Source organism: Nerophis ophidion, linkage group LG02, assembly GCF_033978795.1.
Source record: "Nerophis ophidion isolate RoL-2023_Sa linkage group LG02, RoL_Noph_v1.0, whole genome shotgun sequence".
Taxonomy (NCBI): Eukaryota; Metazoa; Chordata; class Actinopteri; order Syngnathiformes; family Syngnathidae; genus Nerophis; species Nerophis ophidion.
In genome coordinates, this window is record NC_084612.1 from 59829903 (window position 1) to 59849317 (window position 19415).

Sequence of the window (19415 nt, forward strand, 5' to 3'; positions counted from 1 at the left end):
CTAGTGTCATTTAACTTTTAATGCAATGTTATAAATTATATTTACTCAAGATTTTAGTGTATTTGGACTTGTTTTTAATTTGCATTTTCTATTGCACAAGTGTTTCATTCTACTGTAATCAGACATTTCAAAATCAATGTTTAGTGTATTACATTGTAGTGTAAAGGGAATTTTTAAAACTTTTTTTTTGATGTAAATATACTTGTTTGCCTTCGAGTGCAATTTCTTATTTTTTGTGTAATAGGACTTTATTCAGTTGCGTTTTTAACTATTATATTCTAGTGTCATTTAACATTTAATGCAATGTTTTAGAGCATTACATTGCAGTATTTTAATTATTTTTATTGAAAATTTTTGTGCATTTGGACTTTTTGTAAATTTGCATGTGTTGCATTCTTGTGTAATCAGACATTTGAACATCAATGTTTAGTGTATTACATTGTAGTGTAAAGGGACTTTTGGTGTAAATGTATATTTTTGCCTTGGAGTGCAATTTCTTATTTTTGGTGTAGTGGGACTTTTTTCAGTTGCATTTTTAAATATCATATTCAAGTTTCATTGAACTTTTAATGTATTACATTGCAGTAATTTTATTATTTTTTATTGACGATTTTCGTGCATTTGGACTTGTTGTAAATTTGCATGTGTTGCATTCTAGTTTAATCTGACATTTCAAAATCACTGTTTAGTGTATCACATTGTAGTGTAAAGAGACTCTTAAAAAATACTTTTTTCGTGTAAATATACTTTTTTGCCATCTAGTGTTTAACTATTATATACTAGTGTCATTCAACATTGAATGCAATGTTTTAGTGTATTACATTGCAGTAATTATTTTTATTGAAGATTTTAGTGCATCTGGACTTGTTAATTTGCATGTGTTGCATTCTAGTGTAATCAGACATTTCAAAATCAACGTTCAGTGTATTACGTTGTAGTGTAAAGGGACTTTTTATAAATACCTTTTTCATGTAAATATACTTTTTTGCCATCCAGTGCAATTTCTTATTTTTTGTGTAATGGGACTTTTTTCAGTTGCCTTTTTAACTATTATATTCTAGTGTCATTCAACTTTTAATGTATTACATTGCAGTAATTGTATACTTTTTATTGAAGATTTTCGTGCATTTGGACTTGTTCTAAATTTGCATGTGTTGCATTCTAGTGTAATCAGACATTTCAAAATCAACGTTCAGTGTATTACGTTGTAGTGTAAATGGACTTTTTATAAATACCTTTTTCATGTAAATATACTTTTTTGCCATCCAGTGCAATTTCTTATTTTTTGTGTAATGGGACTTTTTTCAGTTGCGTTTTTAACTATTATATATAGTGTCATTTAACTTTTAATGCAATGTTTTAGTGTATTACAATGCAGTAATTTAATAGTTTTTATTGACGATTTTTAGTGCATTTTGGACTTGTTAATTTGCATGTGTTGCATTCTTGTGTAATCAGACATTTCAAACTCAACGTTTAGTGTATTATGTTGTAGTGTAAAGGGACTTTTTAAAAACCTTTTTTTGGTGTAAATGTATATTTTTGACTTCGAGGGCAATTTTTTATTTTTGGTGTAATGGGACTTTTTTTCAGTTGCGTTTTTGACTATCATATTCTAGTGTCATTTACCTTTTAATGTATTACATTCCAGTAATTTTTTTTATTGAAGATTTTTGTGCAACTTTTAATGCAATGTATTAGTGTATTACATTGCAGTAATTTAATTATTTTTATTCAAGATTTTTAGTGTATTTGGACTTGTTAATTTGCATGTGTTGCATTCTAGGGTAATCAGAAATTTCAAAATGAACGTTTAGTGTATTACGTTGTAATGTAAAAGGACTTTTTAAAAAGTTTTTTCTGGTGTAAATATACTTTTTAACCTTCGAGTGCAATTTGTTTGTGTAATTGGACTCTTTTCAGTTGCATTTTAACTGTTCTAGTGTCATTTAACTTTTAATGCAATTCAGTAATTTAATTATTTTTATTCAAGATTTTTTTGTGCATTTGGACTTGTTAATTTGCACGTGTTGCATTCTAGTGTAATAAGACATTTCAAAATCAACGTTTAGCATATTACGTTGTAGTCTAATTGGATCCCATTTGTATTTTGTAGTGTATTAACATTCCAACGTAATACACAAAATACGATGTCGTTTTGCAATTTGCATTCTAATAAGTTTGAAGCAAATGTGCGTGCTCCTGCGTGTCGTGAGTGTTGACGTAATGCAATGATTGAATTGTTATGTCATTCACCAGCCAGGCGAGGTTTGACTTGTATTGTTTCGCTCGCTGCCTGGCGGCCACTACGCCGACGCCAAGTACAAATAAAGACGATGGGAAAAAAAAAAAAAAAAAAAGCAAAAAAAAAGAAAACTGCATTTGAGGCAAAGCGTGCGGTGCGTGTATGTAATGTAGTAGTGATGAAGACGTAGTGTGTCGGGACAGCCCCTATATTTGTCCTCCATCATCATATTGGATGATATTGTTCCTCTGCTGCCCCCCCGTCCATCCCGCCGTACTTGTCAAGTGAACATGGCGACCGCACCAGTCTATTGCGTCTGCAGACTGCCTTACGACGTCAACCAGTTCATGATCGAGTGCGACGCCTGCAAGGATTGGTTCCACGGCGGGTAAGAGCGATTCTTGGCCGTTTTGGCGCTACTTTGCTTCGCAGGAGCCCGAAGAAAATGGCGACATCGCGGCGCCTTTTGACAGCTTTGTGGCTCTCCGTCGCCCGTCTGAACGCAGGCCGCTCGGACGAGAAGGCGGAGTTATATTTAGCCGAGCGGGGCTGGGACGGGGTTTTTTTTTTTTTTTTTTTTTTTTTTTGGTGTGTGTGTCGTGAATAACTCCAAAGGCGATATATTAAAAAAAAGAACAGAAAAAAAAGCATGTTTATCGGGCTTGATGTTTTTTAATGGCGGCGTCATCTTCGCCGTTTTCCCCCAGCAAGTTGCTTTAAAACATGCCCGCCATGACTCCCCGGCTCAGCGCTGCGGACCTCCGTCGACACACTCGCCGACGTTTCCCTTTTCTTTTCTTCCGCTTGTCCATTTTGTTTTCTTTTCATTGTCGTCAGTGGTCGGAGAGAGGAAAAAAAGCCTGTAGGGACGAGCGCGGTGTTTCGGAGCTCGAACAGCCAGCTATGGCTGACAATGTCTGGAACACAGCTCTCGGCTTTTATTATTAACACGCTTCATCTTTACTCAACTGTGTGTCCACTCCACTAAGCGCTTCTTTAACCATCTTTATCAACATGTTCGCCGTCCTTGTGTCTTCCCGCCGCTCCCCCGCCGTCTAAATACATTATTACCCATTATTACTCACCGTACAGCCTCCAATTGTTCTCATTCCACGCGTCTCCCCTGAAATATTTCATGTTCGCTACAACACAAACATATGTTTTGTTCTTTCCTCCGCGCGGAAATGTATGGGATTTTGATTTAAAACAATCTGTGCTGTGTATGCAGGTTAAAACAGTGTTTTCTTGTCATGAGACATTAAGTCATATCGTATTCAATGACATAACTCCGGTAATTAAGTTATTTGACTTAAAGTGCACATTTCATTCTTGTAAAAAAACATTGATGTTTAAATAGGACTGCAGGTTGGATGACGCCTGTTCAATAAATGACGCTAGCAAGTACAGGTAAGCAAGCAACACAAAAACGTTATTTCATTGAGAATATGGAACTCAAAATCAGTCAAAATTGTTTTAGTACAACTTTGGTAAACTGCGAACACCATAGTCGGACGTACTGTGCTTCAAGATATGGGTGTTATGTGTGGCACCTATCAGGAGACATTATCTGACATTTTGTTTTGCATTATTATGCAAATACAACTTTTCTTACCTTTTGGTACTTGGTGTTCTGTATTTGGTAGAGCTGCACATAATCTGTGCTTAATTGTTTATGCAGGGTAAAACAGTTTTTTCTTGTCATGAAACACTGTCGTATCGTATTTAATGACACAACTCCGGTAATAAAGTTATTTGACTTAAAGTGCACACTTCATTCTTGTAACACACTCTAAAAAAGAAACATTGATGTTTAAATAGGACTGCAGGTTGACTGACGCCTGTTCAATAAATGACACTAGCAAGTACAGGTAAGCAAGCAACACCAAAACGTTTCATTGAGAATATGGAACATTTTACATGGCAATCAAAAATCTGTCAAAAATGTTTTAGTACAACTTTGGTAAACTGCGAACGCGGAGCATTACGGCTACCATAGTCAGACGTACTGTGCTTCAAGATACGGGTGTTATGTGTGGCACCTATCAGGAGACATTATCTGGCATTTTTTTTTTGCATTATCATGCGAATCCAACTCTTCTTACCAATTGGTACTTGCTGTTCTGTATTTGGTGGAGCTGCACAAAATCTGTTCTTAATTGTTTATGTATGCAGGGTAAAACTGTGTTTTCTTGTCATGAGACATTATGTCATATCGTATTCAATGACATAACTCCGGTAATGAAGTTATTTGACTTAAAGTGCACATTTCATTCTTGTAAAAAAACATTGATGTTTAAATAAAACTGCAGGTTGAGTGACGCCTGTTCAATAAAAGACGCTAGCAAGTACAGGTAAGCAAGCAACACAAAAACGTTATTTCATTGAGAATATGAAACTCAAAATCTGTCCAAAATGTTTTAGTACAACTTTGGTAAACTGCGAACACTGTAGTCGGACGTACTGTGCTTCAAGATACGGGTGTTATGTGTAGCACCTATCAGGAGACATTATCTGACATTTTGTTTTGCATTATTATGCAAATACAACTTTTCTTGCCTATTGGTACTTGCTGTTCTGTATTTGGTAGAGCTGCACATAATCTGTGCTTAATTGTTTGTTTATGCAGGGTAAAACAGTTTTTCCTTGTCATGAAACACTATGTCGTATCGTATTTAATGACATAACTCCGGTAATGAAGTTATTTGACTTAAAGTACACACTTCATTCTTGTAACACACTCTAAAAAATAAAAACATTGATGTTTAAATAGGACTGCAGGTTGACTGACGCCTGTTCAATAAATTACGCTAGCAAGTACAGGTAAGCAAGCAACACCAAAACGTTTCATTGAGAATATGGAACATTTTACATAGCAATCAAAAATCTGTCAAAAATGTTTTAGTACAACTTTGGTAAACTGCGAACACTGTAGTCAGACGTACTGTGCTTCAAGATACGGGTGTTATGTGTGGCACCTATCAGGAGACATTATCTGACATTTTTTTTTGCATTATTATGCGAATCCAACTCTTCTTACCAATTGGTACTTGCTGTTCTGTATTTGGTGGAGCTGCACAAAATCTGTTCTTAATTGTTTATGTATGCAGGGTAAAACTGTGTTTTCTTGTCATGAGACATTATGTCATATCGTATTCAATGACATAACTCCGGTAATGAAGTTATTTGACTTAAAGTGCACATTTCATTCTTGTAAAAAAAACATTGATGTTTAAATAGGACTGCAGGTTGACTGACGCCTGTTCAATAAATGACGCTAGCAAGTACAGGTAAGCAAGCAACACCAAAACGTTTCATTGAGAATATGGAACATTTTACATAGCAATCAAAAATCTGTCAAAAATGTTTTAGTACAACTTTGGTAAACTGTGAACGCGGAGCATTACGGCTACCATAGTCAGACGTACTGTGCTTCAACATACGGGTGTTATGTGTGGCACCTATCAGGAGACATTATCTGGCATTTTTTTTTGCATTATTATGCGAATCCAACTCTTCTTACCAATTGGTACTTGCTGTTCTGTATTTGGTGGAGCTGCACAAAATCTGTTCTTAATTGTTTATGTATGCAGGGTAAAACTGTGTTTTCTTGTCATGAGACATTATGTCATATCGTATTCAATGACATAACTCCGGTAATGAAGTTATTTGACTTAAAGTGCACATTTCATTCTTGTAAAAAAAACATTGATGTTTAGATAGGACTGCAGGTTGAATGACGCCTGTTCAATAAATGACGCTAGCAAGTACAGGTAAGCAAGCAACACAAAAACGTTATTTCATTGAGAATATGGAACTCAAAATCTGTCAAAAATGTTTTAGTACAACTTTGGTAAACTGCGAACACTAGTCGGACGTACTGTGCTTCAAGATACGGGTGTTATGTGTGGCACCTATCAGGAGACATTATCTGGCATTTTGTTTTGCATTATTATGCAAATACAACTTTTCTTGCCTATTGGTACTTGTTGTTCTGTATTTGGTAGAGCTGCACAAAATCTGTGTTTAATTGTTTGTTTATTTAGGGTAAAACAGTTTTTTCTTGTCATGAAACACTATGTTGTATCGTATTTAATGACATAACTCCGGTAATGAAGTTATTTGACTTAAAGTGCACATTTCATTCTTGTAACACACTCTAAAAAAGAAACATTGATGTTTAAATAGGACTGACGCCTGTTCAATAAATGACACTAGGAAGTACAGGTAAGCAAGCAACACCAAAACGTTGTTTCATTGAGAATATGAAACATTTTACATGGCGCTCAAAAATCTGTCAAAAATGTTTTAGTACAACTTTGGTAAACTGCGAACGCGGAGCATTACGGCTACCATAGTCAGACGTACTGTGCTTCAATATACGAGTATCGTGTGGCACCTATCAGGAGACATTATCTGACGTTTTGTTGTGCATTATTATGCAAATCCAACTTTTCTTACCAATTGGTACCCGCTGTTCTGTATTTGGTAGAGTTGCACAAAATCTGTGCTTAATTGTTTGTGAATGCAGGGTAAAACGGTTGTTTCTTGTCATTATGTCGTATCATTTTCAAATCTTATTTAAAAACATAAGTTAATTAACTTGTAAGAAGCGGTAGAAAATGGATGGATGGATGGACTTAGAAGTGCCAATTTCATTCTTGTAGTGCACTAAAAAAGAAACATTGATGTTTAAATAGGATTGCATGCTGACTGTCGCCTGTTCAATAAATGACGCAAGCAAGTACAGGTAAGCAAGCAACACCAAAACGTTGATGTTTCATTGAGAATTTACAACAGTTTACATGGCGCTCAAAAATGTTTTGGTACAACTTTGGTAAACTACCAAGCCGCACTGTCTGGCTGCCGCTGCTTTTCTCTCCACTAAGCGCTTTTTCAACCATCTTTATCATCACGTTTGCTGTTCTTACTCACTTTCTTCAGCGTCCTCGTGTCTTCTCGCTGCTCCACTGCCGCCTAAATACAATTATTATCAATAATACGATAAAGGGTCCAATTCACGATAAAGCCTCCTATTATTCTCATTCCACGCATCTCCCTTTGAAACATTGCCTGTTCGCTAGGACACAAACATATGTTTTGTTCTTTCCTCCGTACAAAATTGTATATATTTGTGATTTAAAACAATCCGTGCTTAATTGTTTTCTACAGCTTGTCCCTTTTGGGGTCCTGGTGGGTGCTGGAGCCTATCTCAGCTGCATTCGGGCAGAAGGCGGTTTACACCCTGAACAAGTCGCTACCTCATCACAGGGCCAACACAGATAGTTGTAGTTAATAATGTGGCGAGTTTGGTCGGTTTTACAAAATAATAAAGCCACACATCATATGGGATATTAACTTCGCTGAACGTCTATTTTTCTTTTTAATACACACACACCGAGCGCCCAATGGCAGAAATGTAGATCGGCGCCTATGTACCATAGTCAGATGTACCGTGCTTCAACATACGGTTGTTATGTGTGGCACCTTTCAGGAGACGTTATCTTACATTTTGTTTTGCATTATTATGCAAAACCAACTTTTCTTACCTATTGGTACTTGCTGTTCTGTCATACATTTAGGCTTTCATGCAGAGAGGGAAATCACAACTAAGTCAATTGAGCAAAACTGTATTTATTAAACAGTTATTAAGCAGTGGCACAAACATTCATGTCATTTCCAAAACAGAAAGTCCAAGATTGTCAGAGACATTTTTAAACAAGCTTTGAGTGCACTTTGTGCATGATGTCATTAAGATGGCATATCAAAACAACACTAAATTTAAGTGTTAAACATTTAATTAAAATAAAAAAATGTACAGAATGCCACTACAATAGTTTAAAACAAATAAAGTGCACTTTTTGGCATGATGTCACACAATATATTTTGATAACTGTCAAATAAAAATGAGCTGCATAATAGGAAATCAAATAGTGTATGTCCTTCGCTATGTGGTAGGTTACTGCGGACGTTATCTCCTGTTGTTGACTATTTTTTTTCATTCGGTTTTGATCGGGAAATGCAAGACGCCAGGCTCAATTGGGTCAGTGCATTTTGTTGGGTGTGGCACCGGCCGAGTTGTTGACATGCAGAGTTTCATGCACTCTTCATTCTCTAGCAGATTGACAAATTAGTAGTGCTGCTACTTTTTGTAGCAACGCTTTTGCCGCATACTTGACATATTACGGTTGTCTGTTCAACATCTTTCCGCTTGAAGCCAAACCACCGCCAGATGATAGACCCCGTGCTTTTTTTCTTGGGAGTTAATTCTTCCTTTTTCATTTTGTTACCAGATTCGCTCTTTCTTCATCTCGTATTACCACTCGCACCACAGCTAACGTTACTCATGTTGCTACCTCTCTGCTCCGCCAGGGCGTATAAGTATGTGACATATGTAAGAAGGTGTGCTTGTTTTGTGTCTCTGTGAGAAGCAGAGACAGCATAGAGTGATAAAAGCCTGCAGTGTAATGCCCGCAGCTAAAAGTAACTGCGTGAGAACTTATACTCGAATATCACGATATAGTCATTTTCTATATCGCACAGAGACAAACCCGCAATATATCGAGTATATTCCATATATTGCCCAGCCCTACTACAAAGCCACGCTGTTGTAACATGAATCGAAATACATTTTACCGAAACATTGGTGTCGGACGACACTACTAGGCACGCAATGACAGAAATATACTGCGCCCGCATGCACGCGCTAAAGACAGTTTGAAACTCCTCACTTTTGCCGTGTTGGATCCATTATGAATTCCGCTTGACATCCATTGCTTTCGTCCTCTCCAAGGTTCTCATAGTCATCATTGTTACCGACGTCCCACTGGGTGTGAGTTTTCCTTGCCCTTATGAGGGCCTACCAAGGATGTCGTAGTGGTTTGTGTTGTGGTTTGTGCAGCCCTTTGAGACACTAGTGATTTAGGGCTATATGAGTAAACATTGATTGATTGATTGGTTTTCAAAAGTGAGTTTCGAAATGACAAGGGAATGTGTTTGCGTGTGGACATATCCAAACGCATAGATTATTTGTGAGTGTTTAAAGTGACAATGTTCGTGTGCACATGGCCTTAGAGTCCCTTGTAGGCTCGGTGCGGTGAAAGACGGGGTACACTTGATTGGTCGCCAGCCAATCGCAGGGTCTGTATTGAATAGAATCTTGTAAATATTGTGAAAACTGTTGAGATGTATAAACACATTTTTTGTGTTTATTAAAAACGAGATTGCCTGTGTCAAATTACTTTATATAAAGACATAATTGGCAGACTATGAAGTGTTTTTTGTGCATGCTCTAGAGATGCGCGGTTTGCGGTCTCATCCGCGGAGTCCGTGGATAAACCGCGGGTCGGGCGGGTGACATAACGAAAAAATAGATTTTAAATAGATTCGGGCGGGTTGCGGCTGAACCATTTGGAAATATATGATATACATGGTTCAGAGATCGGTGACTTTTACCGTTCAAAGAGCCATTTTGGACCCGTGTCACAAAGCGAAGAAGACATTAGTTGACGTAAACATTCTCAAGAATGTCTGCCGGCAGTCACCCAGTTAATAAGTATTAGGGCATGCTATGAAGCCTTTGACGCCTTCTACAACACGTACAATTTACTTGCAGGTCCAGCAATATGTTGTGTGTGGCTTCCACCGACACACGCACACGACTGCAAGGCATACTGGGTGATACAGAGTGCACTAATGGTTGTGATATAAAGAATTTTAACACTTACTAATATGTGCCACGCTGTGAAGCCACACCAAACAAGAATGACAAAAACATTTCGGGAGAACATCCTCACAGTAACACAACAAATACCCAGAATCCTTTTGCATCCATGACACTTCTGACTATATTATACACCCCACTAGCAGCACCCTCCCTCCGTGCGTCGGTAAGGTGGGCGGGTTTGGGGGTGCGGGGGTGTAAAGTATATTCAGGGTGTGTCATGGATGCAAAGGATTCTGGGTATTTGTTGTGTTGCGTTTATTTTCTGTTACTGTGAGGATGTTCTCCCGAAATGTGTTTGTCATTCTTGTTTGGTGTGGCTTCACAGTGTGGCGCTTATTAGTAAGAGTGTTAAAATTGTTTATATCACAACCATTAGTGTACTCTGTATCACCCGGTATGCCTTTCAATCTTGTACGTGTGTTTGTTGAAGCTGCATAGAGCATGTTGCTGGACTGGCAAACGGTTTGTACATGTTGTTGAAGGTGACAAAAGCAATGGCTTCACAGCACGCCCTTATTCCCGTTATCTGAATGAGCACCATCGGATATTCGCGAGAACGTTAACGGCTCCCATTGCGTTCTTTACTTTGTGACACGGGTCAAACTAGCTCTTTTAGTGGTAAAGGTCGCCGACTCCGGATATATAACAACGGGCGGTTCTGATAAAATGATTATTTTCGGGTGGATGGCGGGTGGATGACGGGTGGATGACGACTTTAGTGATGCGGTTGCGGATGATATAATTGCCTATCCGCGCATCTCTAGCATTCTCACTACTCAGATGGCTATGGTTATGGGATTTGTCCAGCATGGCGGGGAACTGAAGCGGTAAAGGTTTACATCTGTGGGGTGAGGAGGAAACAAATTTAATGACAGGTGTCTTAAAAGACTTCAATTTTATAGAGCGCCTCCATGAATAATATTGTTATCCCAGTAACTGAAAAAACTTCAACACGCTTTTGTCCTTGTGAATGTTTAAATGTTAGACAGTCGTGGTCAAAATTTTACATACACTTGTAAAGAACATGATGTCCATGCTGTCTGGAGTTTCCAATCATTTCTACAACTCTTACTTTTTTTTGTGATAGGATGATTGGAGAACACACTTGTTGGTCACAAAAAAACATTCATGAAGTTTGGTTCTTTTATGACTTTATTATGGGCACAGAACTTTCCTCCAGAAGGTCTTATCTTTGTCCATGTGATGTCAGATGAAACAAAAATTGAGCTGTTTGGCCACAATATTGTCTCGTCTTGTCTTGTCTCATAGTATTGTTAGTGTACAGGAGTTTTTCTTGTTTTGTTTATAGAGTATTGTTCTTGTATTATATTGTTTATGTTAAATAATTCCCAATAATAGTTCAATTCCCACCTAGTACCAACCTCGTCACGTCCGTTGTGTCCTGAGCAAGACACTTCACCCTTGCTCCTGATGTGTGCTGGTTGGCGCCTTGCATGGCAGCTCCCTCCATCAGTGTGTGAATGTGTGTGTGAATGGGTAAATGTGGAAGTAGTGTCAAAGCGCTTTGAGTACCTTGAAGGTAGAAAAGCGCTATACAAGTACAACCCATTTATCATTTATTTATTTAAATGTGGAATGAGTGAGAGGGGTTGGGCTATTATAAGCAGCTGCTTTTCAACCCCTTTTCAAGCCTTGCATAAATATCTTTGCCAACATGTAAAAAAAAAAAAAACTGTGTTTAGTTGTACTGTGCAGGTTTGAAAAAAATATTTCAATTCAATTCAATATGCAGCAATATGTTTGGAGGAGAGAAGGTGAGGCCTTTAATCCCAGGAACACCATGCCTAGATCAAGTTTCAAGTTTATTCACAAAACCATATTACAATTACAACAGAAGTGAATATCCATTTAAGGAAGGTGGTAAGTGAAAGGGTCCCCCAGATAAGATAGAATAAGCTTTTGACAGGGGTCCAGAGGTCAGTATGTGCATACCTTACCTAACATCAAGCATGTTTTGCTGCCAATGGAACTGGTGCTTTACAGAGTAAATGGAACAATGAAAAAAGAGGATTACCTCCAAATTCTTCAGGACAACCTAACATCATCAGCCTGGAGGTTGGGTCTTGGGCGCAGTTGGGTGTTCCAACAGGACAATGAGCCCAAACACACATCAAAATTGGTAAAGGAATAGCTAAATCTTGGTAGAATTAAGGTTTTAGAATAGCCTTCCCAAAGTCCTGACTTAAACAAGTGGACAATGCTGAAGAAACAAGTCCATGTCAGAAAACTAACAAATTTAGCTGAACTGCACCAATTTTGGTCAAGAGGAGTGGTCAAAAATTCAACCAGAAGCTTGTGGATGGCTACCAAAAGCGCCTTATTGCAGTGAAACTTGCCATGGGACATGTAAGCTAATATTAATATTGCTGTATGTATACATTAGGGGCTTCACGGTGGCAGAGGAGTTAGTGTGTCTGCCTCACAATAGGAAGGTCCTGAGTAGTCTGGGGCTCAATCCCGGGCTTGGGATCTTTCTGTGTGGACTTTGCATGTTCTCCCCGTGAATGCGTGGGTTCCCTCCGGGTACTCCGGCTTCCTCCCACTTCCAAAGACATGCACCTGGGGATAGGTTGATTGGCAACACTAAATTGGCCCTAGTGTGTGAATGTGAGTGTGAATGTTGTCTGTCTATCTGTGTTGGCCCTGCGATGAGGTGGCGACTTGTCCAGGGTGTACCCCGCCTTCCGCCCGATTGTAGCTGAGATAGGCACCAGCACCCCCCGCGACCCCAAAGGGAAAAAGCGGTACAAAATGAATGGATGGATGAATACTTTTGACCCCGCAGATTTGCTCACATTTTCAGTAGACCCATAATAAATTCATAAAAGATCCAAACTTCATGTTTTTTGTGACCAAAAAGTATGTGCTCCAATCACTCTATCACAAAACAATAAGAGTTGTAGAAATTATTGGAAACTCAAGACAGCCATGACATTATGTTCTTTACAAGTGTATGTACATTTTTGACCACGACTGAATAGGGAAACTACTGTAATCAGTTGAGAGATAACAGAGACTACCAAGCCAGTCATAGAAAAGGTAAATATTTTACTCTGCACTCATGAACAGTTTGGACACCAAATTAAACACCATACTCAGTGCAACTTGCAATGTTGTATAGTAGTAGTGTGAGAAAATATCAATACAAAGAACTCTCTCCATATTTACCTGTACGATATGATCATAGATGGCCACTATTTATCTTTTCCTTTTCGCTGTAAACATCTTTCATTGCTCATCCTTAGACAGTCTAGTCATCACCTTTTATGTCATCCAGAGTGGCCGGAAATTGTACGGGCTGTATTTACAAAAGAAAAAACAAAACGGTGCGACAATGGCAGACTCGAGCGACAAAGTTAAACTAAATTAAAACGTGTGGACTCACTTTGGCTTTTACAGTGTGGATATCATATGCTGGATAAGAACTTCACCAGTGTGTTGCAAAAGCTCAATACACCCACCATAAACATTTGCCAACACCATTAACTCACAGAGAAAATGGTTTAGTAAGAGAAATGTAATTTTTTTTAGAGATGTCCGATAATATCGAACTGCCGATATTATCGGCTGATAAATGCTTTAAAATGTAATATCGGAAATTATCGGTTTCAAAATTATCGGTATCGGTGTCATAAAGTAAAATTTTTGACTTTTTAAAACACCGCTAAGCCTTAAAGGCCTTTGCGTGCCGGCCCAATCACATAATATCTACGGCTTTTCACGCACACCAGTGAATGCAAGCATACTTGGTAAACAGCCATACAGGTCACACTGAAGATGGCCGTATAAACAACTTAAACACTGTTACAAATATGCGCCACACTGTGAACCCACAGCAAACAAGAATGACAAACACATTTCGGGAGAACATCCGCACCGTAACACAACAGAACCAATACCCAGAACCCCTTGCAGCACTAACTCTTCAGGGATGCTACAATATACCCACCCCCCACCTCAACCCCGCCCACCTCAACCTCCTCATGCTCTCTCAGGGAGAGCATGTCCCAAATTTCAAGCTGCTGTTTTGAGGCATGTTTAAAAAAACAATGCACTTTGTGACTTCAATAATAAATATGGAAGTGCCATGTTGGCATTTTTTTTCCATAACTTGAGTTGATTTATTTTGGAAAACCTTGTTACATTGTTTAATGCATCCAGCGGGGCATCTCAACAAAATTAGGCATAATGATGTGTTAATTCCACGACAGTACATATCGGTATCGGTTGATATCAATGTCGGTAATTAAGAGTTGGACAATATCGGAATATCAGATAGCGGCAAAAAAGTCTTAGAGTAGAGTTAGAGTATCGGACATCTCTAAAAAAATGTTATTCAAATGCTAGATATTTATTTTATTATGTTTCTAGTAATAGTACTTAAGCAACATGAAATGTTGACAGACAAAATCCTGTTCTGTTGTACTCTTACGTTTAGGAATGCACAATATATTTGTTTAAACCAATTCAGAAAACTCTTTGCTGCTCAAAATCAAACAGATAACTTATTACCATATTTTCCGGACCATAGGGCGCACCGGATTATAAAGCGCACTGCCAATCGATCTTTTTTCATTTATAAGGCGTACCGGATTATAAGGCGCATTAAAGAACTCATTATTATTTTTCTTGTAAATGTAAAATACTTCCTTGTGGTCTACATAACATGTAATGGGGGTTCTTTGGTCAAAATGTTGCATAGATGATGTTTTACAAATCATCTTCAAGTCGCTTTCTGAAAGTTGATACCAGATGCGGCGTTTTGTGGGCGGGCTTATTTACGTGGCTCACCTTCGGCGGCGTCTTCTCCGCGTCATCTTTGTTGTAGCGGTGTAGCGTGCAAGGACTTGAGTGGAAGAAGTGTCAAAAGATGGAGCTAACTGTTTTAATGACATTCAGACTTTACTTCAATAACGGAACAGCTTCTTCTCATCAAAAAACATCATCAAGGCCGGAATGTGTCCTTTGAAAAACAGTCTGACCGGAACTCTAATAACTAAAGTTCCTCGGGTGAATAATGTAAACTCACTTCACTGGTATGTTTTAGCGCTTTCATGCCGAGTTTACTGACGGATATAATTAAGAACTTTACACTAATTTTATATTAGAAATGGCAACAGCGGAGGGTGAATGTCCCATAACAAGAGGATAGAGAAAAAAACGAAGTTTATCGACTACGCCGTCGCCACGGACTACAAAGGTGTTGACGCGCAATTTTCCAGGATTTTTGCGGTTCCCAAATACAGATCAGCAGGTACCCGAATGAAAGAAAAGTATATTATTCTAATATTGCGAGAAAAAATGTTAGATAATGTCTTACCTTGTACACACACCATAATAATACTCCTATGTTGAAGCACAGTACAATCCATCAAGCGGAGCGGCTTCTTAGCTTACCAAAGTCGTATTAAAACATTTGAATAGATTTTTTAGTTACCCTGTGCAATGCTCTATATTTTCGATGGAAAATAAAATGTTGGAGTTGAATTATATTGCCATCATATTGTAGTCTTCACGTATCTTTTATGTCTGACTGCCATCTACTAGTCACACTTATTATACCATGTACCAAATAAAATTGCTTCAAGGTCGGTAAGCAAAACCAGAATTATTTTGTACATTAGGCACACCGGATTATATGGCACACTGTCGAGTTTTGAGGGGAAAAAAATAATTTTAAGTGTGCCTTATAATCCGGAAAATACTGTATTATTTTTAATTGTCGATTTAACTGTAATTTGTGCTAGCCTTTTTTTTCAACTGGCTTTGAGGCAGCTTTGTTAGCAGCACAGGTTTCAAAAGTCTATTGCAGCGATGTTAACGTTTCAGGTGGCTGATAATGTTTGATGTGTTGAAGTTCGATTTTGCTTTATCTCTTCACAGAATATTTGCAGAACATTTGCTTCGGGCCGGGCCAATAACAAATTTTACTAAACAACATATTCACCTACAAATTATTGCATATAAACGACATATTATCAATTGAAGTGAAGTGAATTATATTTATATAGCGCTTTTCTCTAGTGACTCAAAGCGCTTTACATAGTGAACCCCAATATCTAAGTTACATTTAAACCAGTGTGGGTGGCACTGGGAGCAGGTGGGTAAAGTGTCTTGCCCAAAGACACAACGGCAGTAACTAGGACGGCGGAAGCGGGAATCGAACCTGCAACCCTCAAGTCGCTGGCACGGCCACTCTACCAACCGAGCTATACCGCCCAAATGTAGTTTGAGACTAAATTTACCACTGAGGTAATGATAATACATAATAATAATGCAAGTATACCCTTCCAAATGCAATACATGTGTATTTATTGTACGTTTTGAGATTGTATTTGGAATGTAAACCTAAATTTACAAGTAAAACAAACAAAAAAGTAACAATAAAATATACTTTGTCGGTTAGCAAAATGTTGCGCTTAATACAAATCACAACCAAAAGCAAAACGATATGTTATGTCTCTGTTAAGGAGGGTTTGAGGGGACCCTCAAATATACATAACCAAATAAAAAAATAAAAATGCTGAATAAAGTATTGACAAATAAAGTTTCAGTCAAAATTGAACATGTAGGCAGAGGTAAATGTGTACATTACTCAACTGACATCCAAGTTAGGACTTTATTAGGCAAAAGTGCAGAGTAACAATATAAAGACTTCATTGTAAACAGATGTATTAACAGGTCACACAAAGATTACGAATGAGGAAACGCCATTATGAAATTACAACATGACAAATGCCCGTCAAACGTTTGCACCGTTCTTGGAAACGCTATTTTTTCAGTAGTATGGCGATGTAGTGAATTACGCTTTCTGTGAGCGCACCCCATTTTCTTTTGCACTGACCTTGGTCACCTAACGTCTCAGAAAGTGTGGACTATGGGGAAAAAGGCTCTGCATCCTCATGTACACGTCTTGAGTTGGGTGTTGTTGTGTTTCTACTGGGCATGCAAGTTTGTTGTATTGTATTTTTTTTTTGGGCACCATATCCGAGCTAATTTGGCAAACTGGCTTCTCAGTGTTAATCTCATTTTGTTCCACTTAGAACTGGGCGATATGGCCTTTTATTTATATCTCGATATTTTTAGGCCATGTCACGATACACAATATATATCTCGATATTTTACCTTAGCCTTGAATGAACACTTGATGCACAAAATCACAGCAGTATGATGATTCTATGTGTCTACATTAAAATATTCCTGTTCATACTGCATTAATATATACTCATTTTAAACTTCCATGCAGAGAGGGAAATCACAACTAAGTCCAGTTACCAAAACTGTATTTATTAAACAGTTATTAAGCAGGGGTTAAAAAACATTCATGTCATTTCCAAAACAGAAAGTGCAAGATTGTCAGAGACATATTAAAACAAGCTATGAGTGCACTTTTGTGCATGATGTCACTAAGATGACATATCAGAACAACACTAAATTAAAGTGTACTTTTTGTACAGAATGCCACTAAAATAGTTTAAAACAAATAAAGTGCACTTTTGTGCATGATGTCACATAAGATATTTCAATAACTGTCAAATGAAAATGAGTTGCATAATAGGAAATCTAATAGTGTATGTCCTTCGCTATGAGGTAGGTTCCTGCGGACGTTATCTCCTTCTGTTGTTGACTATTTTTTTCATACGGTGTTGATGTGCAAATGGTTGATGTTGACATGCAGAGTTTCAAACACTCTTCTTTCTCTAGCAGGTGACTTTTCAAATGATGCTACATTAGTAGAGCTGCTACTTTTTGTATGCTTTTGCCACATACTTGACATTTTACGGTTGTATGTCTGACATATTCCCGCTTGAAGTCAAACCACTGCCAGACGATGGACCCCGTGCTTTTTTCTTGGTTATTAATTATTCTTTCATTTGTTACCAGATTCGCACCTTCTTTCTCTCGCATTACCACTCCGTTAGCATCACAGCTAATGTTACCATGCCGCTACCTCTCTGCTCCGCGAGGGTTAATGATGTTGTATGTGACGTATGTAAGAAGTTGCGCTTGTTCTATGTTTTGTGAGAAGGAGGGACAAGAAAGAGTGGGAAGAGCCTGTAGTGGGAAGCCCGCAGCTAAAAGCAACTGCGTGAGAACGTATACTCGAATATCACCATGTAGTAATTTAATACATCGCACAGAGATTAACCTGAGATATATTGATTCAAACCAAAATATTCTCACACTTTTTTGTCCATATTTTCATTATTGCTACTGTATTTATCCCGGGGAAAAAAGAGTTGCACTGTGTGATGCCAGCAATCCGCCTACTCGTTAGGGGTGTAACGGTACACAAAAATTTCGGTTCGGTACGTACCTCGGTTTAGAGGTCACGGTTCGGTTCATTTTCGGTACAGTAAGAAAACAAGAAAATATACATTTTTTTGGTTATTTATTTACCAAATTTGTAAACAATGGCTTGATCCTTTTAACATTGGCAAAATTATAATAATTCTGCCCACGTTAATCCACATTAAACTGCCTCAAGTTGTTGCTTAGATGAAATAAAATGACAGAACTTTTCTTTTACATATAAAAAGTGCAACATTAAACAGTTTCAAGTCAACTCATCATGCTTAATTTATTACAGCATTGGGGAAGCCTGTGGTTGATTTTTATTATGTAAATGTTATATTTTTATCAACATGTGATAGCAGGGACCCTGCCATTCAAAACTAGGCTGATACATTACTAATGATTAATGTAACTAAAGCTGAAAATTCCTCCCTGACCACCATGGAGTTCATGTAGGCTTTATGATGCACTTACATTATTTTATACACTATCAGAGACAGAAACTCTTCATTTAACATAATGTCCTTTTTTGCTGCTTCAACACACCTCAATCAACACTGTCCCTAACCCACACACACATACACGCACACACATGCGCGCACGCACACACAAACTCACACACACATGCGCGCACACACACTCACACCGCAAAATGAGTTAACGTTACGCTAAAAGCTAACTAGCCTTCACCTAAAGCCAGAACTGCGAGTGAGCTGAGCTGCAGTTTGTTTCTAGAAGGTCAACGGGCTCATAGTGATGTTTAGAAAGTAGTTGACTTGGAATATAATTTGGGGAGAGTGCGTTGCTCCCCTGCTAAAGACCTATCTGCTCGACATTGACACTGAAGCGCTGACGACATGCGCTCTGAATACGCATTGTTGATTGGCTTTGTATGTAACCAATTAGATGGTTGTGTGGGCGGGACAATGCAGGGTGCTGTGTACAGACAGAGGCAGAAGGGAGCGGAGCAGCTTATTAAGACTTTAGCATTGGTGGCTACTTCATATGTTCGTGTGGAACGCGCTCGGTACACCTCCGCACCGAACCGGAACCCCCGTACTGAAACGGTTCAATACAAATACATGTACCGTTACACTCCTACTACTTGCACAATGACAAATACAATGACAA

The 19415-nt window shown here is 38.2% G+C and overlaps 1 protein-coding gene across 2 annotated transcripts in view; it reads left to right on the forward strand.

The window, feature by feature from the left end:
* The first annotated feature begins 2293 nt into the window (after positions 1-2293).
* The window catches only part of phf2 (PHD finger protein 2), a 102551-nt gene continuing 85429 nt past the window's right edge, over positions 2294-19415 (forward strand). Inside the window, exon 1 of one of the 2 annotated variants that reach the window (XM_061887665.1) lies at positions 2294-2633. In XM_061887665.1, the coding sequence (XP_061743649.1) occupies positions 2536-2633 (98 nt within the window). In that variant the 5' untranslated portion in view covers positions 2294-2535. The remainder of the gene's footprint in view (positions 2634-19415) is intronic. The other variant, XM_061887658.1, reaches the window with a different exon arrangement.